The sequence below is a fragment of the Neolamprologus brichardi genome, chromosome 9 (genome assembly GCF_056152115.1).
Source record: "Neolamprologus brichardi isolate AB-2024 chromosome 9, ASM5615211v1, whole genome shotgun sequence".
Lineage (NCBI taxonomy): Eukaryota > Metazoa > Chordata > Actinopteri > Cichliformes > Cichlidae > Neolamprologus > Neolamprologus brichardi.
In genome coordinates, this window is record NC_142112.1 from 18,236,750 (window position 1) to 18,258,840 (window position 22,091).

The following is a 22,091-nucleotide window of genomic DNA, read 5'->3' on the forward strand; positions in this document are numbered from 1 at the left end:
CTTGTGTGTGTATATTTAGTGGGTGTCGGTCTGTGTTCGTTGTCGGCTCGTCTGTGTTTCTCGGTGTAACGACGGCTCTCTGCATTCTCCGCTCTTAGGTTTGTCATTTCGTTTTCCCAGTCTAGGTTTTGTCAGTCATTCCTCACTTCCTGTTCTGTCGCTCCACTTCTGTAAATAAAACATCACTGTCACCACCAGTCAACTGCCTGCATTTTGGGTCCTTTTCCTCCTACACCACACGGCTCACCCCGCCAGCCGTGACAAGCCTTGGGTTTTGTCTCAGTTGACTGTTAAGTAGACTTATGTTTGTTTTAAACAGTTTTTAATTTTTTTAACTTGTCTTTTTCTTTTGTTTCCCATAAAACACCATCCTGATCTGTCTTGTCACCTGTGGACACTGTAAATGAATTGCACATCAGGTGAAGAGTATTTATGTATTTGAGTATTCCTACAAGACCCTTATAGCACTGATTAGCCTTGCAGATTGAAGATCCCTGTGTTGGTGTTGTTCTGACATCATAACAACGTTAGTCCAGGATCAGCATCGCAACTGACCGGTCACATTGTCAGAGAATTCAGTTAGCATTAGCCATTAAGTTAGCTAATGCTACTAGCAAGCCAAAATGAGTAACTTGCTGATAAATGTATTATCTTGCATAAATTAATAAAGAAAACACTTCCAGAAAAGAGTTTTATATAAACAAAGGCATTTCTTGTTTTTTTGCAGCCACATTCCAACGCTAGGACGTCATAACTATGTGATTGGTCAGTTGCAATGTTGATCCAGAAACACCACCAACATGGGGATATCAGATTGAGCAACTGAGGCACAAAGTAACAGTGACAATTTTACTTTTTTTCTAGTTCAAGCCTCTGGACCATCTGAGGATTTGTTTAAATTCATGTAATAGTTAGAGATTGTCTTTAGCTTTAGAGCTAACAGTAGGGCCTAGCAAGACAGGAAATTAACAGAATGGCACGGGAGTTTCTGAGACTACCTTGACTAGATGGATCAAATGATTAAGCTAACCAACTGTGAAAAGAATTAAAACATTAATAGATAATAAATAATGGAAAATAAGCATTTGTTGCAGTTTTCCATCCCTTGTAATAGACTCATGAGGTCTGTTTCTATTGTTAAAGCTCATGATTAATATTCTCGACATTAAGTATTTTGCGTATATATAAATATTTTTTTTCTACAATGAAGCAGCTATATATTAGAGGTATGTATTTATAGGGAACTATTAAATCAGCCTTTCTTTCTCGTTCTTAATTCCTATGTGGCTTTGCTTTTTCCTTTGTAGTGGGGATCCCCATCCCCCTCTACTGGACCACTGTCAGTGGGAATCTCCTTCAAACCCCCGCTGCTGCCTGGCCCGGCATCGCCTCACGCTGCCTCCGCACATATGCATGTCATGCGGTGTCAGTGCCGAGGTGTGCTCTGATGTTATGGGGCCTGATGGCAACATATTCCCTGCTGATAGCGAAGATTGCTACACTCAGGTATAGCTCTGAGTCTGTGTGGCTTGTGAGCCCGCCCTTCATGTTATGGGTCTATACCCCGGCTGACTGGTGAGCCCCCTGCACCTAAGCGAGTCCTCAGTGACAATTCAGCATGGCAGCCGGAGGTTTATGGGGCAGGCGAGTCTTCTCCACTGTTCTCTATGCTCTGTTTCACTGGGCACTTGCCCCCATTTCGTCCTCTTCTCACACTAACCCTCCTGTTTTTCCATGTGGCTGAGCTTGGACCAGGAGGAGGTGACTCACACGCTGTGGCTGATGTACTGAGCATCATCACTATGCCCCTCTGTTTTGCATCCCCCCAGTTAAATTTAAGCGAATGCCTGACGGTACGGGATGCAAAATGGTATCAATCCTCACTGGGCAATTCAGCTGCAAATGCTACACTACGGCTCAGTTTCCGCTACTGCTCCCTAAAGCTCAGAGAGCATCAGTGACTTGCTTGTCTAAACCTTAATTTTTTTTTTATTTTAGCAAAAATAAAATAACTAACTCAATAAGATATGAGATAAAATATAAAGATCATAAGAACAGATGGAAGAAATTTCACAAAACTTATTCACGTAAGGCCTTGGAGGAGTTTTTCCACCTGTATTAAAAACAGCGCTGAGTAATATTCAAGTTAGCTGTGATTTAATATGACATTTAGTAGATTTTGCTGTAGCACACAACACAGAACAGCAGCAGGCAGCACCCATGGGAATCTCGTCTCCTGGCACACAGTTAACATTCTGCATTTGTCCAGCACTCTGTAATTTATTGGATCTCATCTGTCCAGGCTTTGATTTATATATTGATTTGAAAAATAAATAAAAGTGATAGGAACCTGCATTGGGGTGTAATGATGGACTGTGTCGACATGCAGGAGTAGGGATATGAAACATTGGGAGGAAATTAGATATTATGCCCCCAAGACAACTGCAGCCAGCAGCACATTCATTATTGGCTGGATATTTATTATTAAGAATTTCTCTTCATGAGTGACTGCTGTGGAATATTTCGACCGTGCTTGAGCAACCAAAATGGTGTGTGTGCGCGAGTGTGTGCGCGAGTGTGTGCGTGTGCGCGCTGTACAGTATGGTTTTGTAAGTGTGTGCGCAAATGTTTGCTGCCATGTTTCAGCAGATGAAGACAAGAAGAAGGCTTGGTTTGTCAGACTCTTAAGAGTAACACACACACGCACAGTCCTGTCAAGCTCCTTAGGTAAAACGATAAAAAAAAAAATACATGCAGTTCACGCATAAAAAGTCACGATCTCGGTTATAGAAGGCACCGGCACGCTCTCCAGCTCCATATTTCAACGTGACAGGACCACATTTGAGAAAACAGTGGGCTAGAAAAACACTAGACAGCTGTTAAATACCAAAACTCCTTGCCAGGACTTCCACTGCCGCTCTGCACCAGTTTTAATCACAGCACAGTGAATTTCAAACAGCAGTATAGAAAAAAGGGGGCTGCTGTCCAAGCCTCCAGAATTTTTATTTCATTTTTTCCCTCCCACTTCTCTGCTCTAATCCACTTCAATTATGTTTCCTCCCATTTCTCCTGATCACTTTACAGCTCAGGAGCACCTGTGCTAATTGTAGCTGCGATGATTGCTGATATGTTTCGCATCCTTAAAGGAGTTTGCGAGGGGGACGACAGATAAACATCCAGCCCTGGGGCTTTTTGAGAAGCATGGCTCAGCCTAGCAGATGGCCATCATATTATATGAGGAGAGCTTCTTGCGCTGGCTGGTACGGGTGGGTGGGGTGTAATGAGTCTGAGGTAGGAGGATGAAGAGGTGTGAAGCAAGGCTGTTGTGGAGAGTGAAGGAAAAGAGGGAGGAAAAGGTGGGGAGGTGGAGGTGGAGTGAAAGAAGGTAATGAAAGGAAAGAGAAGATACATAATGAGAGAAGAAATGAGAGCATCAGGAGGAGATGAGAGAGAACGACAGAAAGAAGGCCTAAGAAAAGGGGGAAAGCTATTAAACGAACCTCAGCTCATTTAAATTTCTAATTCGGTGCAGAAGTTTGAATTTTGGAGATGTAATTTGGTCTTTTACTGAGAATCAGCCTTGGGGCTATGTTTCAGCTACAGCCAGCAGCTGGTCAGCTTAGCACAAAGAGCAGTAACAGCTAGTCAGCTCCGTCCAAAGGTGATAATATCTGCCTTACAGCACCTTGAAAACGCATTAAGGGAAAAAAACAAAAAAAACTCCACTGCTTTGTGGCAACCTCACACTGATGACAAAACAGGAAAGTACTGCATGATCTTCCAAAAATAGTAACATAAACCTACTTGAGGTTGTGGAAATGCACTGAAATAATATGAAGCTTCAGGCATGCTTTGCATTCCACATCTACTGTCTAAGTTTTTATACATAAAGGTGCTAGTAGTTCACTTTTTTGTTAAGTTTGGGCAGAGTCTTGCTAGCTAGTTGCTAGTTGTAGCTTCATATTCATGCTACCAATCAGACGGTCGGTGTCGGAGTTTTCTTGGGCAAGGTACTTGAACCCCAAGTTGCCCCTGTGGTGTCCATCAGAGCCTGAGTATGTGTGAACGTTAGAGAGTGTGTAGGCATAGATATATGAATGCATGTGTGTGAATGTGACTTGCAGTAAGAAAATGCTTTGATTATTCAACTGAGTCGAAAGACACTACATAAGTGCCAGTCCATTTACCAGTCACGAGCACTATTAGCAGAATATGCTGCTTCTCCAAATGCTAAACTGTTTCCTTTAAAAATACATTTTTCTTTTAGAAATCAATGAATATTAGTTTCAATATTATCTCATCTTCATATCATCTCGTTACACTGCTGTTATTCAGGCCCTTGTCCCATCAGAAATGAACAACGTTAACTGTGGTGGTGTTGTTCCATTAAGATTGTCTTAGAGCACAGGTATCTGCGACACACTGATTCATTTTACCAGTTACGCCCATGTTTACCCTGCTAAGACTTCTCAGAATGACTCCTGTGACTCCTGGGCCTATTCCACCTCAGGTTGTTCTCATGTTTTAAAAGAGGCATAACAGGCACAATGGGAGTGTGTGTCCCATTAAACCCAGGATGACAGGGACTGTGTCATCTGGTATGTGTCTGTGTGTGAATAGCAGTGTGAGGGCAGCTGCATATCCCTCACTTCGCCACCTTACTGCCCTCACTGACACATAGCACCCATAATGAATGGCTCTGCCAGCGCTCTCCTATGTGGCCATCCGCAGTCTGACCACATATTATATAGCAACCTATCTGAGGTGGACCGCATATTATATAGCAGCCTATTTGCGGGAATGATGAGCTGCGGACACCTCCCATTATTTATTAGGAAGGGCCTCAGCCGTGCGAGAGCAGAGGTTGGTTGGATGTGTGTGTTGGCAGGTGTGTGTGTGTGTGTGTTGGGAAGTGTGGGGTGTGAAATGAAGAACAAGAAATGGGTAAAGGATAGAGGAAAAAAAAGACAGAAAAGCGGTATCCCAGATGACTGCAGCTGCATTTATCTTACAATGAAACAGTTTCCTGTTCTTGGATGTTTGCTTTAAATTTAGAATTTCAAACAGCCTGTCAACGTTTAAAGAAAAACTAACCACCTAAACTCACTTATTACAAGACAGCACAACAAAATAACGCAAAAGTACACGAGTTAAAATAAAATAGCTGACTTCGGTGGATGGCAAATTCCTCTGTGGCTTTGAAAAATGGCAAAAAACCTAACCGTTCTAACAGGGGTCAGCCGGCTTCGTTAGGTGTGTTCTCTCGGTGCTAAAAGACAAATGATGTACTTTGCCTTGGGTCAACTGGGCTTTCCCATCCCATAATGACCTTTCAGGGAGCTGGAGGAGAATAGCCTTTCCCATAGCGATAAAGCAGTTCTGTACGCCGCACATCGAATGTATGTAATGGCAAACTAATGTTTTTAACCTGTAACATGACCCTTCAACCTCTAATGGACTGTTTCGCTGCCCATCAATCATACAAAGACAGTATTAAAGCAAGGCGGGCTTTAAAAAAAAGAAAGAAAAGGGGGAAAAAAAACATGTTTTTCCTCCAATTTTCTAGTCTGTGTGAAACTCAAATCTACAGCCAAACAAGAAAACATCCAAAGTAATTTTCTCTTTCCAATTGAGTTACGTGCTCTCAATCTGCGCAACACTTGCCATTTTGCTGTAGAAGAAAACTTAGTAGTCCTTTGTGTGTGTGTGTGTGTACTGCTGCACTACCAAAGGTTCCCCGGAGGAGGGAAGATCTCTGTCAGTTTGTCATCACACACAAGCTGCCAAGTTTTATGAAATACCAAATTACTAATTGGCCCAGCGTTAGGTTTCCCGCCTGGAAGTGAGACTGTAATATCGGGACCTCTATTAGGATCACAGAGAGAGCCACACTCAGCCCGTCTCCTGCTGAGCTGGCAAGTCTCCGTCATTTCACAGCACGCCGGAGACACGCGCGTACAACACAAAATGATAATGAGGGACAGACTCAAACATTTTCACTGTGTTCGTAGGCTACTTAAAACACCGCAGCGGCCACGGTTTCACTACCAACATTGGCGATAAAATGAGCACTACTGCAGCGCAATTCTTTTAAATGAGAGGGAAACATCTGATCGGATGGATGATCCTCAGTCCAACTGCATTGTCTAACCACTTTGTAAAGTTTGCACAGATGTGATTGTTAGACTAAAAGCCTACACATTAACTGTGAAAATTGTAGAGGTCTATTTGTTCTGAATGAGGCCTGAAAAACATCAAGCTCCTTGGAGCCTGTCTGGAGCACAATGAAAGCGAACAGGTGCAGAAGACGTTATGATAAAACCTCTATGAAAGGATACACTTGCCTCACAATATTTCCACAATACTGACAGACAGCAGCATTGTTCACATCATCCAGTGCTTTACATCAAAAGAGCCGTGCGGTTAAGCGGGGCTAACAGCACGATACTGAGTGAATAAGACCGGACGAGCACAGATCTCCGGGGTGATGACTGGATACTGAATCTGGATTAAAACCAGATGCACAGATATGAAGCTAAAACCAGAGATTCAGAGACGGGTGTGTGTTTGTATGAATGTGTGAAAAACAGCAGTACACCACTGTCCTGAATGTACTGGCAGTCGCACTAACGTCAGTCAAGTAATCTTTTTAACCACAAGAGGAAAAAATAAAACCGGTTATAAATCCAGACCAAAAATGCTTTAATAGCCCTGCAGGGGAAGCAGCGGTTTGCCTGAGGAAGAACCAGGTGTGAGCTTTATCATGCCATCATTTAGAAAAACTGAACTGGTATTTATGTGACACACACACACACACACACACACACACACACACGATGGATCCAAATGAATAGGACAGCCTCAGCGCTGTGAAGACTGCTGTTTATTTTCCGTCTAGCAGCGCTCTCTTTTTTCAGGACTCCTAATCAAACACGCCCAAGGCCACTGGATGGATAAACACACACACATTTTGGCAACATTTCAATTCTTCTCTCAACTGGTGCAAAAGGAGAGAATAAGGGCTGGCTGACAAAAAAAGAAAAGAAAAAGAAAACACCACCACTGTGATTACTAAATACGTATTTTATTGTAAAAAGAGCTTTACCCTTTGACCCAAACGTATATGGTTAGCAAATTATGGCAGCTGTTGATGTCCAGGAGTGACTGACTCCCAAAAATGTGACCATCGCACATAACACACATTATGAAGGTTCGAGTCACATATGGATTACCCCAAGAAAACCAAAACAAACAAACAAACAAAACTTATGAAAGCCACTTTTATAAAGAAGGTCCTGAAAAACATTTTCTTCCATCTTTCTGGCACATGCAGGGGCAAATATACTTCTTTAAAAAATTAATATGTATTATTTTAAGTTGGGTGACAGTAATTTCACACATGATACAGATTACCACGTATCTCTGTACTTGTTCTTTCAAACATTTCATTTTTGCTCCAACCACTCGAAGGTTAAAGTGTTTCACTCAATTCCAGTGCAAAACTGTGCAATTTGGTGAGCTAATGATCTGGCTTCCCTTTAGAAAGTCTCATACTGCATGTCCTCAGTGTTGTGCAACACATTGAAAAAAAAAGTTTCAGTGGGTCTTTGAAGCATTGCTTCACAAGATCCCACTAGGCATTGATCCCCTTTTAAAACGCAGTTCCTTCATTTTCCTGCAGACAGTGCCACTTCGGTTAACCAGCGGTGTCCTGGTACGCAGATGGAATACAGCGACTCCCTCTCCCACAGTTTGATTATTATCAGCTGTCTGTAAGGCTGATTGGAGGTCGAACCCTGTGTGCCCATCTTTGGCTCAACATTAGTGGTGATGAGGCCCGGCATATGCTTCAGCACATCCTGTGGGTATTTCATCCCGGAAGAAGCAGAGAGAAGTGGTCTGTCGGCACAGGACTTCCACCAAACCTCTGAGTGTCTCCTACACATTTTGTGAAAGAAATCGGACTTTCTTTCCCGCCAGCAGCCAGCTCCTGAGGTCCTTGATGGAGGGAAGCTTCATTTTGTCCTTGTTTTTACTGTAAACATTCAAAAAAATTCCAAAGAGCACCAGAAGGCCGCCCCAGATGTACCTGACGAGGGCAAAGACGGAGAGGTTAGATGTTTTATACAACTAATGTGGGAAGACTCACGACACCCCGAGAAGTTTGTGGCTTCAGCTGAATGATGCAAAAGGTTAATAAATGGATAAATATCTGCTTTCCACAGAAATGCAAGGAGATAGTCTGTCCTAATGAGCAACACTGGGCAAAGGTTTGCATGCACAAAAATCCACAGGGCATTGTTAAAATAACAACACATAACGTTTTCTTTTTGGACAGTTTGAGTGAAGTTGAATTTTGCTGAAACGATGGACCAATGCTGCTGCCCTATCAAACACATGCAAACCAGGTGTAATACAGGTGTTGTATATCATACAACTCTTCAGAAATTGATGCAATTAGTATTTATAAATTTGGTTAAATCTGCCATTTGCTGATAACACACTGTAGTACTGCAGTTTTTTGGTTTTAAAAAGTGTTAGCTGTTGCCATAAAAAGGGACTGAGTCCAGTTAAGGGCGAGGGCACACACCAGCTGGAGGGAGAATAAATTTGGCTGCGATGACACACAAAAGTTTGTCTGTTTCGTGATACACACACACACAGTTTTCAAGAGTCACTGAACAACAGAGCAGCGGATTCACTCTCTGACAGCTCAGAGGGCGAGTGAGAGGGTGAACAAAAGAGGGAAGGACAAACTGAAGGAGCGGAGGAAAACTCGAGGTCTGCAAATGGACCGAGGACATAAAAACCAAGGGCAGAGAAGCCAGATCAAGTTTTTTATTAGTCAAAAGAGGGGGTCAGCGGTCACACTGTAGACTTACTTTAAACTAGGAGGAAAGTGTTTTAAGTCAAAAGGTGGTGGTACTTACTGGAAAGTGAAGGGTTTTGCAAAGAACATGAAGGAAAGTACGATAGTCATGGCCTTCCTCCCAGTGGTCACTGCACAGAAACCCGCACAGATGCGTTACCATCAGTGACACTCGTTACATTTCTTTACTTAATTACTTTTAAAATATGACTAAGAAAAGACAAACATCCTGGGTTAAGATAGTGGTAATTTTTTTTATCTATATAATTGTGTGGCTGACTGAAATATGACTATTTGCCGTTTATGCCAACAATGCTGTTTTCACACGAGATAAAACAATTCTGAGGAAAACTTTATAAACTGCGACTCTGACCTGTTACAGCAACCAAAGCGCCAAAGAGCTTGATTAAGGCCAGCACAAAGGAGATCCCAAAATAACCCGTAAGAGAGAAGAAGAACGCGTAACCATATGTCTTCACGGGATGCTGAGAAGGAAAGAGAAGAGAACAGATAAACGAACAGGGTCCAGATGAAAAAAACACTAAAAACTGCAACCAACTACTGGAAAACATCAAAACATCATCAATCTACAAGGTTAAAGTTGAAATATAAAAAACAGCATCCTGACACATTAGTCCTAAAAGGATCTGATTTCACATTCCTTCCAATGCTAACGGTTGAAAACATAAAGCAAACAACCCCACTAAAAGCTAGGAATGTGTAATGACATCATCTTCAGGTATATTCACCTCTGAGCAGAATGCTACAGCTGGTCCCAGCCCACCAACACACAGCAGGCCCACCAGTATGTAGACAAAACCAATGGAGTATGAGTACAGCACCTGTGAGCGACAAAATGCGGCATTACCACAACATAGAACAGAAGTACTTCCAATCACACCATCAACCAAAGCATTCTGGATTTTTCTCCAACAATGTGTGATCCTATCAAAATGCCTTTGGATTTATATTATTTCACTAGTGTACCATTTCAGAGTTGGAGCCGTTATGGAGTTTCATGGCTTTCTCTTGCACGTTTCCAATGGCAGCATCTGCACACAGTGCCAGGGAGATGAGAAGGACACCTGCGTGCACAGAAACATGCACATGTAACCATTCAGGGCGAAGAAGGGGAAACATTAACAAACTACTCAATTTCAAACAGACGCCTCAAGGTGCTTTAACTAAATATATTATAATATTATTCTAGAAGTTCATTGAGCACAAATAGACATTTTATGCACTAAAATAAAAGTTTCCAACCACACTTCAATGATCCAAGAGTAAAAGGGAAAGAACCTGTGACAGACGTCAGCAGCTACATTATGGAGCTGTGCAGTTATATATACAGTGTCTTTAATGTACTCATCCAACATCTCTGTATTTGTATAGGAGCCTCTGTTCGAAAACCATCTGAGTTTGCAGGTGGATCTCAAAGGAAATACCTGTGACATTGAAGTTGGGGGCCACTTTGCTGTCTGCTAGGGTAAACCAGATGAGTCCCAGACTCATGCAGAGAGCAGCAGACACATCAGCCACATTATAGCGTTTACCTGGGACATAAAGATGGAGAAAAATGTTATTCAAAATATCTTTTATTTTTCAAGCCTTAAATCTAAACCCATTTCTTTTACTTTTAGATTTCATGCTGGTGTAGTTTTAAAGTTTTTAAAACTACACCAGCATGAAATCTACACTTTAATGTATGATATGTGTAACACTTTAAAACATCCCAGGCACAATAAACCAAACTAAGAGAGAGTTTCCCCTCAAGCACAGCTTACAAAGAAATCTTTAAAAGATGACGACCCACCTTTAATAAACAGAAGTTAACATTGGACTGAAGTAAAAAAAACATCACTAAAGAAAGTTTTTGAGTTGTGAACAATATCCGTTGCAAAGTTTCTTGGGCTGTGCATGCAAGAATGAAAAAGGAAAAAAAACTGTGAAAATGAAAAAAACGTGGGGGGAAATAAAACAACAGGATGAAGGAGTCTTTCAAAAACAGGCTGACGGATGGATGCCTTGAGGTTGACAGGGGGACGTGGCATCAGGTTGTGGTCGGCTTTGATTCCCTGACTCGTCTTTGAAGGGCCTCACATCAGATGCACCCCCACACCCCTGCCTCCATCCCTCCATCCATCCGTTCATCCATCCCTCTCTCCCACTTTCTTTCCTCTTTGCATTTGGAGTGTACAAATTCTGTTTTCCACTCGACCCCCTTGAGGGACTGTGGTCCTCACATCTATTCATCTAGAGAGACGCAAGGAGGCGGGTGAAAAAACATAAAGAAATAAAAGAAATGCACCAAACCCTTCTCACGTTCAGGACGTTGAACCTTGTGAAGGCCAGTGTGAGGATGAAAGGACAGACAGAAGAGCGGGGAAGAAACTGCACGTACTGCCGACCGGGCCCTCACGACAGAAAACAACAGACGCGGATGAAAAGGATGCACTGAAAGTTGAAAGGTGGTCACTGCTTCAAAGGAAATATGTGATGAATGAAATGAGGTGAAAAAATGAATCTACTTTCCCCCCCCTGTAAATGATGATGTAACATTCACTTTTATTATATTCTGAATAATAAAAAAAATCTTCATTTTCAGTTATTTTGAAAAGACTGTTACCTCATGTGCCAACAGATTTGAGCTACATGTACGATTACAGTTTTGTTGAAATGATGAAAACTTAAGAGATTACAGTAACAGATGCATGCTCTGAGGGGATCTCCTGAAAGCAGGAACCTTTAAGCTGACCCTAACTGTTGATTGACATTTGAACAAGACCAATTAAGCTTTTATATGCCAACACAAAAAACAAATACCAGACTAAATAAATATACCATTCAAAAAAGTTAAAGGAAAACTTTGAAAACAAACCGAATCCCAGTGGGGGGAAAAATAATACTGATAGGACTGGATAATGTGTTAGGAATAAAAGGAGCCCCAATGTGCTTGTATGCATCCCTGACAATATCAGGGGGGTCCCCTCCCAGTTCTGAACCATTGCATCACAGAGCTTCTGGACAATCTCAGGTGCAACTTGGCAGCATAAGATGGACAGAAACATAATGTCCCATGGGTGTTCTCTTTGATTTAGGTCAGGTGAGATTCGTCAATGTTATCACTTACTCCTCCAGGACCTGCCTATAAATTCTCACTGCATGAGACTGGGCATTGTTGTGGACCAAGAGGACCAAAGGACCCATTGCACCAACACAGAATCTACTAATAGTCCAAGGATATTATCCTGATACCTAATGGCAGCCAGGATGCTGCTCACTAGCCTGTAGATGACTGTGCGTCCCTCAATGGATTCGCCTCCCCAGACCATCACTGACCCACCACCCAACCAGTCATGCTGCATGATGTTTCAGGCACCATAACGTTCTCCACAGCTAATCCAGACCCTTTCACATCTGTCACATGTACTCAAAGTACATGCTCTCTGCTCCCATCTAGAGAGCTAGGTGTCTAGAGGATGTCAGTCCCTCATGCCACCCTCATGAAATTTACTTCTGATTATTTGGTCACACCAGTGGCCTTCTGGAGGTCACTTTTTGTAGCTCTGCACATCCTGCACAAAGGAGCAGATACCAGTTCAGCTGACGGGTTGTGCATATTCTACGGTCATGTTCAGCTCTCCTAAAGTAACTGTCTCACCCACACCTTTAAGACTGTGCTGGGAAGCATAGCAAACCTTGTGGCAATCAAACGTATTAATGTGTCATCCTGGATAGGGATGGGTATTGATAAGATTTTCACGATTCCGATTCCATTTTCGATTCTGTTTAACGATTCGATTCTTTATCGATTCTCTTATCGATTCTTTTTTTAAAAAAAGGAGAACATTAAGTTCGATTAGCTTAGAACTTTGTTTTATATCTTCTCTTTGAACAAGATAGAAATTTAGGAGTAACATGGCCTTACAAACCCAACAGTGAGATCTTAAGAGATCCACAGCCTACAGCTCTTCAATGGGGTGTCACAGGGTCCCCAGGAAAAAAAAATTGTAAATGTAAAATAATAAAATAAATATTCTTCTGTAGCAATAACAAAGTATAACATAAATTATTCAGTAGCAATTACACAAGAATATCCAGTAATGTCCCTGCCTACAATTAAACACATTCACTTACTGAAAATCATCTGCTGTGGCAAATGGGTGCAAACCTTTGACCACAAACTTAGTCACTGCTCGGTGACATTCGTCTATCCTGGCCTGAAAGGAGACGCTACCGGTAGACTGCAGCGAGAACTGCCAGCATCTGAGCCAGACTCTGTCTGTCTCTCTCATCATGGTCACCTAAATGCACAGTAATGGCAGGTTTTGTAATGAGGCAGATCGCGCAAACATAATATGCACTGTTAGTTGATTATTTACCTGCCGCATTAACGGGAGAGGACGTGCAAACGTTACCGCTGCTGCTGGGTTGAGATTCACGAGTCCGGAGCGGAATTAAAAACACGACATTCATTTAAGGTTATCGCGTGTTTTGTGAGCAAATGCTTTTGCATATTCGTAGTGTTTCCTTCCTTAAATGAAATATCTACTTTGCAAGTATTGCAAGTTGCCCTGTTGTCATCCGTTCTCGTAAAGTATAACCAAAGTTTTGAGCGTTTGAGCCGCTTACGCGCCATGTTTCCTGCCAGGTAAATGACGCTCCGCAACGTGATGACGTCATTCGGGGCGACTGGAATCGATAAGGGAATCGTTTGCAAAAATGGCAAACAATTCCAAGGAATTGAAACAGTGGGAACCGGTTCTCAACAAGAACCGGTTTTCGATACCCATCCCTAATCCTGGAGGAGTTGGACTAACTGTACAACCTCTGTAGGGTCAAGGTATCATCTCATGTCATCAGTAGTGATACTGACTCTAGCCAAATGCAAAAAATAGTTCCTTTAATTTATTAAACAGTTTACATAACACAGGAAATCCCCTCAAATTATTTTACAATGAGAAAGGCATAGGATTGGTCTACAGAGAGCTGCAATACTGATGCCCGTGGATGAAGACTTTGCAGAGCAGGAACCAAAATACACACAATGCGCACACTGTAAATAAGTATCAACATAGGAAACTGACCTTGTATAAACACTCCTCCAATCATGACTGGGATGAGTTTACAGCACTTGAAGATGACCTGTGTAGGGTAGTTCAAGTAGCCCAAAGAGGTATTTGACAGGCCCATAGTGCCCACTGTTAAAAATGCTATAATCATATAGGTCTTCCCTGGTATCCTGGAGATGAAATTTAGAAAGAAAAAAAAAACAAGGAAGAAAAAGTCAGACACAAAATGTGTTTTACAGTAAAGGCTGTCTTCTGAGGGGCAAAGCATAATCTGTTATCATACCTTCTGCGTTTGTCCTGTGTGAGCTGAAGCTCTACTAATCCAAACATGGAGTAGAAGCCAAACTGGACCAGAGTGAGGTACCAACCAAAGGGCTTGAATCCTTCCACAGAAAATATTAACTCCTATATTGAGGGACGAATATAAAGACATAACAAAACACCCTTAATAGCCTTGTCTCAGTTTTATTTAATCAATATATTCACATGTTATCACTTTGAATAACATATGTAATTACTGCATTTTTACTGTATTACTATACGTGTGTGTGTATAAGAAGGATCGTAATCCCCGTTACCTGTAAGTATCCATACATGAGGTAAAAGAAGAAGACTCCAGCCACACAAATAAAGAACTGTGTCGGTGCACTTAAGCTGCTCAGGTTGATCCCCAGAACCCTCAGCTCCTCCACAGACTTTATATGAGGTGACATCACCTCTGTAGACGAGGGGATGGAGATTGAAATGTGCTTCCGTGAACTGTTGTAGCCCACCAGGCCATATTTGGCACTCATTGTGTCGGCGCCTGCTGGAAGCTGCAGGGACATAAAGAAAGATTTGATGCTCCTCCTTTATGATGCTTTGGCATAAAGCACAGACTGCAGCTTTGATAAGAAGATAGGGAAAGAGCTCAGAGAGGCATTTCATCATTACTGTGTATACGAAATGCAGATTGATACACCCTTCAAACTGCATGCAGTTGAGAAACTAGCATTAGGCAGGCTAACCTAATATTCCAAAGTAGAAAATGAAGGATGGGGCGGATAAACTAAGCCTGGAGCTGAGTTTTCATCACCTCGTGTAAGAAATGGTGACCATTCACTGGGTCATTTTTATGATGACAGTAAAAATAAAAATAACCAGAGTGGCAGTGCCATCAAGAGAAAGACCTGTTGAACACGTTACACCAAGGGAACTGTGCTGAAATGAGGCGACTAAATGAAGCCATACTCTCTATGATATGAGTATGCAAACGATCCTTGCAGGCAGTGCAAAGCAAACAAGAGATCTTAGAGTAAACACTTAAGCGAAAATACCAGGCCAGGTTTTAGTGATGCAGTATTTTCGATACTTCGTTATTGAGCATGCACAGAATAATGTCACTGATTCCCCATATGCTGTTAAAGACTTTTTTTTCATTTTTTTTTCATTCTAAACTATGAGTACTGCTAGTGATCACTACTCTGACTCAAATCCACTCAGTATACGTTGCGGTCAGTGATATTCTGCCATGAGTAAAACCACTGAATAGCATTCACTAAAGCATCCACCACATTAAAGCTGTGCTAAATGAAAAAAACATTATAAAAAGAGACTGTTCTTACCCCTGTTTAAATAGCCGGTAACGGTAGCTAGGCTACGAAGCAACCCGTTTCTAACGCCATGAATACTGAATGGAGGCTGTCATTTGATTAGAGAGCAACGATTAACCATCCAAAGACACAGCTATTAACGTCATCTTACCACACGTTTGCTGTTAGCCACACATTTCGCACCTGACATAGCTTTATCATTCACCCAGAGAAAGCTACAATAACAAGCTCGTTACCTTCAACAACACTTCCGGGTGTCTTTACGTGCTCTTATCCCCAGTTTCAGAGGCAACACCGGTGAAAATCATTCCCCTCGACTCGCTCGGCTTCATCTTTCACACACTCCGAACATTTTCACGTTTTTGGTCCTCAGTGACAAAAAGGCCAAAAATGCGCTTACAAGCGTGCTAGCCTGCTAAAGGCTACATGCATTTGCAGGGATGGCAGGCTAGAAGCAGCCAACAACTTCCGCTCGGCTCCGAACTCTGAACTGCGCCGCTATTGGTCAGCGGAGTCAGGCAATGCTTCTGCAGGTGGCTTGTTTCACGTAAAAATAAAAATAACAAAAATGTATTGGTCGGTGCCGTAGTGTCGATTCGGCACAAACACAACAGAAGTGAATTATTAGCTGCATTTAATAGGAGAAAGACCTGACGGGCTGTAATACGCTAGCTTACCTGGGTAGAGGAGTTCATCATGAATAGGTAGGGTACTCTTCCTGTCGCTGTCCACATCATCAGTGACACAAAAGCTCTTCTGGTTAATCCTGCTGAGTGACGGTGTGAGGTGTCAGTTTTCATTTTACTTTCAATTTTAAGAATGTATTTTTATGATAAAACTATTATTTTGAAAAGGTTCAAATTAAGTACAGATATAAAGTTGAAGTCAACCAGGATAAAGGATAGTCAAATATAATCTAGAGGTGTTTTGTTATTTTGATGTCATGCTATGTTGCACCTCTAACTTTGCTAGGTTTTACTTTTTTTCTTTAAAATTTTTTTAAACTTTTTTTTTAACATCCAATACTGCAGTTAGATGGGAGAATTTCTAGGTTTATATTTTATTTTAATTTTTTAAGTATAATTTAATTTGTTCGCTATCACCTTCAAGGTCATCTCCTTGTGCATTTCTTCCAGCGTTCCTGCACCTGCATCACTCCGTGGAGGTTTAGTTTGGACAGCTTCACGCAGCTGTCAAAGCTCCTGAGAGCAAACATCAGCTTCTGTGGTAAGGTATCAATCAGATCTGAAGTGCATGTAGTAGGGGGGAATTTGGTCTCCAGTTAAGGCATTAAAGGTGCATCACATCAGGAAACATGTTCAGCATTTGTCCCCAGAGGTCAGTTTGTGGAGGCAGAGCTCTTTCATAACATCTTGAGCTGTCTGAAGGAAAGCATTTAGTAGAAGTGACTTGAACCGTGGTGTTTGCCGTTTTCCATACTGTACCCACTGAAAAAAAGCATTAAAAAAGAGCACAGTAGTTTTCCCCAACCCGACGTAATTGTCCCTCAACACCTGGCAACCCTAAATCCCCATTTTGATCTCTGATCATCGTTAACTTTCCACGTTCATGCTTTATATAAGAATACTCACAGGACTTTTAGATTGCATGTCATCCACCATCGACACTTTTGCTATTGATACTTTACTTGATATTTAACTGTAGAAACATTTTTCTGCTCTCATTCTGGACGATTTAAGTTAATTTTTGATGGAGTTTAAGTATCAACGGTGGAGATACTGAAGCTGTAGCAGTAATCATTCTGATGTTTAGGTGTCATATGAGTATTGTTACCGTGCAGGACAGCTTCACAAGTCAAATCATTCTCTATTGTCCTCAACAACTGGTTTTCCCTGATTTTCTACATTTCCTCTTTCCACCATTCCAACAGTCTTCCACCTTTATCCTAGTATATTTTCCCATCAGCTCTTCTCTCCCTTCACCGTGCTTTCATGTTCATATAAGCTTTGCTCTGCATCACAGTTCTTTTGCTCTTCCCTCCCCTTATTGCATTATTCCCTCCTCAACCTCTTCTGTTCTGGCTCTGTCTCTTGGCCATCTCATATCCCTGCCTCTCCCTCTTTGGTTTCCCCGGCATAAGGAACGAAGCTCTTTTTTTGCCCCTTCATTTCCCTCCTCCCTCATCTAGCCTTCCTTTCTCCCTGCTGTCCAATCTCAAATCCTTCCCTCTGCCTTTCTCTCTGTCTCTCCCGCTCCCCCGTCCTCCTTCCCCAGCCAGAGGTTAATACACTCCAGGATGGCATTATTTCCTCCCCAGCCCTCCGACAATATAAAAATTCAGAATGGACAGCTCAATCCCTCTTCCATCTCAGATTTGATTGTAATGGTATTGCCTCCTGTCCCTGGGAGGCCCCTGCCGCCTCGCCAACCCAGCCTTTATGACACTAAATGGCCGGGCTACAATTTTTCCATCTTTTCAAAAAATTCTGTTAATAACTCATTTGGAATGAGCCGTCGACACTCCCTGGGCTGTCTGCGGCCAGGTCTCTCACCTCTCTGCTCACAGGGGTCACAATATACAGAAAAAGATGCAGGGCTGAATCGCAAATGTAAAAGGTTAATTAATCTCCCTGAATTTACAATCCCATTCCCCGCGCACTCCAATCGACAGTCCCACAGAGACAAAAATGTCATATTTACAACCTGGCATGGAGAAAAGCACTCAGCAATGCACAGTTGTCGAGCACAGGCGAAGGCCTGTCCGACCACTTTTCCTTCCCCCCGTCCAACTTTACAAGTGCAACCATTCATCTCGCATGATGGATTTATGTAATAAAACCCATTTCCTTTTCCCATACGATCCTATTAAATAATAAAATAATTATTTATTGATTATTCAAAAAGGTACATATGCGCGGGTAATGGCTTTGTACCACACCACTGGACCCGCAATAAATAAAGCAGGCAATGGGAAGGCTTGAGAGGGACAGAGGAATAAAGCAGGGAAAGAGGGAAGGGGGGGGGGATGAAATGACTTTTGAACTAGTGAAATCTGGATCCAATATGGCCTCTTGCAGTACAGATCAGGAAGGACATTATTCGATCTTCAGGAGGCTCATGTGGGAGTGCGACCTGTGAATGTTTTTAATATTGTAAATCGACCATAGAAATTAGACTAGACAACTGGGTCACGGAGTTTCTCCTAAACGATGGCAAACACCAGTTTTCTTTTTCTGACCGGGTTACGAGTGTTCACTGTTTTGCACGGATACAGCGAACACCTGATAAAGCACACGATGAAAAGTTAATTACAGAGTTGGAGCAAGGGGAGGCTAAAAATGTCCATTTTAATAATTAACACACTCTTAAAGTGTTTCTTTTAGAACTTTTTGCTACTAAAATATCTTATTGAGCTACACTGAACTGTCCAGTAGTGTCCGAACAAAGACATTTAAAAAAAAAAAAAAAAATTTTTCAAGAAAATAATCTCATATAAACACCCTCCCCTTAAATGATGCTTCATTTTATTTATTATTCACCATCAGTGTCATAAAAAAAGCTCCTCTGCCCAGCCGTGGATCATTTCAAAAGAGACACTTTAATGTCAGCCAGATATTACATTGAGGGCTTCTTAATAACCCATTTGTGTTTGGTCTTATCCTCGGCTAAAGTGCACTCGCTCTCCGTTGTCTTTTTCCTGGGCTTGTCTCAAGCCTCCTGCATGCTACGGAAAACAGATGCTATCTCGGCTATATTACTTCTCAAAGCACTCATATCCTCTCCCATGTTATTTTCTTTGATCTGCTAGGCTTGCTGCTCTTACATTTTTTTCTCAAACCACCCTCCCCACCACCACCACCACCACCACACCATCTTCTATCCTCTCTGCCAGAGTGCAGAGGCAAACCGGCCAGACTGGTTCACGGTGGTTGTGGACCTTTCAAATTCACCTCATCTGTTCTCTGTCATCGGAGGGCACGAGGGGCACGGTGTGTCGGATCTCTTAGAATCTCCGTTTAATGAGCCTGCACCATCAGAGGACAGAGTGTCAGCTTACATCCAGTGAACACGTTAAAGCAACAACTCCTAAAGTGTTAAGATTTATATGTTTTGTAAAAGAAAAAAACAGCAACAGTTTGATGATGGATTAGTAAAAAATAAGTCCAAAATCTTCTTTAGTTCCAGCACTTCATACCTGTCCAATCTTAAAGAACACAACTGTTTTGTGTAAGAAGAATAATTTTAGTTACAAGTTGCTTTGAGTTGATGGGAACTTTGCAGAAAGTTTGGGTGAAGAGAAACTTTCACAAAAACAAGTTCAGGCTTTGGCCCATTAAAGCAGGTCATATCAGTACCTTATACTCATGCATTTGTATCAATACAATTTAGAAATAATGCCTGATTTCGTTTGTCAAGACTATACTTTTTTTTCTTTTTGACATTTTTACCTTTAGAGAGCTGAGAGTGAAGAGACAACAACAATAATAAACACAGGGCTCAACTTAAAGTAGAATGACATACATTAAGTCCCCAGGCATCGATCCAGAGTTATAGCCTCTACTGTACCAGGTTGGTTCTTCAAGTTGTTCCCACAAAAAAGCAAAAAACATCCCTCCTTTTTCCACCGGTCGACTTCCACCGGTTTTCCCGGTCAAGTTTCTTTCAAGAAGTCAAACATCCAATTGAAGCATCGCTTCAACTGTTCAACCTTACATTGAACATCAGTGTGTTTTTCCAGGTTTTACAGTAACATTCAAACACACGTGCAGTTTTTAGGCTTATCTGTCCACACTCACAGGTCATAAGCGGTAAAAAGAGAGTTAACGGGGGCAGCTGAAGGCAGGCACAAGAGACAGAGGAATCTCTGACTTTCTTATGAGCAGCCAGGAGGGGGAAGCATCCCTCTTTGCAAGTGTGCTTAGAAGAAAAGGAAAGAAAAAGTAATTAAGCAAACAATTTACCAGGAATTGTGTGTCTGCTTATCCAATCTACCGTACTTGCTTTTGCTCTAATACATACAGACAGAAAATGGAGGTGGGGGTGTGGGGTGCGGGGGGTGCAGATAGATTGTTTTTTGTCTCCTCAGAGTGACGGTAAATGACACACATGTTTCATTGCCCATTCATTTAACCTGCACTGTGCTTATGAAGAGAAAGGGATTGCAAAACAAATTACGTAGTGTCATTTAATTAGGAGTTTGGCTGTGAGCAATAATCCCGTTTTTTCTCATAACCTTTAACTACTTAATGGATTTGAGAAGCTATTACCTTTCAAGATTTCCGTTTTTAATTATTTGGAGTATTGTCACAGATATGAAATGTCAATCACACTCCGGGATTAATGCTGCGCTTTATGACTGAATATTATTTACTTATGGGTTGAAGCTGGAGGAGCTCTCTCATCTGACAGGTTTGCAGACGCAACAGAACTTTGCAATATGCAAAATCCTCTCCGTGTCGTTTATGCTCCCATTTGCTAACAGCCTAATTCTAAATCCACGAGAGGCCATTATTTACTTAGATATTATAATTATGTTTATGATAACGGCAAGCCACGGTAAACCTCATAGTAATATTAGAAGCGCTCTTATGTGAAACTTGGATTGGATTATAATAATGACTCAGTTTTAATATGTACAAACTCAATTTATAGCTTCCCTCCTTTGGCGCTTATACTGCAGGTGTGCGTGTGTTTAAAACATAATCCGTGCGCTATGTGTGCATGTGTGTTTGGATAAGTCCTCTGCAGAGGAACTACCTCTCACCCTGATCACGTTTAAGGCAACGCTGTGAAAGTAGCAGAGAGAGTTTGTTTAGTTTCCCCTGGAGGACATCGCAGTTCTCTGCCAACAGACCAACCCACGTACTGTGACGCTAGGCCTGACTGTGTATACAGATATCTTAAATACATGAGCCATCTGAGGTACCCTTGATTTTTTCTTCTTCTTCTTCTTTCTTTTTTTTTTTGCCAGATACTTACAGGACCACAAGGGCATGTGTCCCGATCTTAAATCAGCACTCCTGCTGTGACAGCACGCTCCGTACCTGGACAAAGTGGATAATACGTGTCTATTTTGAATTTTTAAGTAGATCCAAACTATATATATATATATATATTAGAAGCGCCCAATATAGCTTGTCTGGAAGTTGATAGTTTTACTCGTGCTAATGTCGAGGAGAATAAATGAAACGCACCTCAAGCAGTTCAAATATTCATAGCTTTATTCAAATAGATGTTTTCACCCGGGTTTGACACGGCTCTTAGGCTGGCGTGTTGGCTCCTCAGACCCCCCATGGCATGGGGCATGTAATCATCCTGAAAGTCTCTCTGGGTGTCTGCACTCTCATAAAGCAGGAAAATGGATCGTGTGGCCCAGGAAGGGAAAATGAAAGAAAAGGAGAATGAAATTACAGACCTGGCTGACTGCACAAATCATGCATATCATGTTTTATGGCTTGCCAGAAGAATTCAACACCTGTGGATCATCGTAGCTATAATTGTACATGAACGCACCGGGATGGAGGTGGGAGGAGAGAGTTGTGGTTTGCGTGTCGCTGAAAGTGTGCGCGCGCGTTCTTGTAGGTATCTGTGTGCTTG

General features: G+C 41.9%; 1 protein-coding gene across 2 annotated transcripts; it reads right to left on the minus strand.

Annotated features, from left to right (window-relative positions):
- Nucleotides 1–7,063: 7,063 nt before the first annotated feature.
- On the minus strand, nt 7,064–16,285 carry slc35b3 (solute carrier family 35 member B3). Of its 2 annotated transcripts, none has more exons than XM_087846058.1 (10): nt 16,211–16,285; nt 14,520–14,756; nt 14,225–14,346; nt 13,957–14,111; nt 10,315–10,422; nt 9,857–9,954; nt 9,619–9,711; nt 9,243–9,354; nt 8,931–9,000; nt 7,064–8,089 (listed from the first exon to the last, which is right to left on the minus strand). In XM_087846058.1, exons 1-10 carry the CDS (start codon nt 16,268–16,270, stop codon nt 7,939–7,941), a joined length of 1,206 nt encoding a protein of 401 aa, XP_087702184.1. In that variant the 5' UTR covers nt 16,271–16,285; the 3' UTR covers nt 7,064–7,938. The 2 variants fall into 2 exon arrangements, with proteins under 2 accessions (XP_087702184.1, XP_087702185.1); XM_087846059.1 differs by lacking the exon at nt 16,211–16,285 and adding an exon at nt 15,770–16,013.
- Nucleotides 16,286–22,091: the final 5,806 nt, after the last annotated feature.

Bases quoted from the DNA above. Each gene is read 5' to 3' on its own strand.
- slc35b3 (XM_087846058.1), bottom strand. From the start codon at position 16,270: ATGATGTGGACAGCGACAGGAAGAGTACCCTACCTATTCATGATGAAC. The intron at 14,112-14,224 runs GTATGATAACAG...TTTCATCTCCAG, and splicing joins ACACAGGACAAACGCAGAAG to GATACCAGGGAAGACCTATA. The intron at 9,355-9,618 runs GTGAATATACCT...TTTCCTTCTCAG, and splicing joins CTGTAGCATTCTGCTCAGAG to CATCCCGTGAAGACATATGG.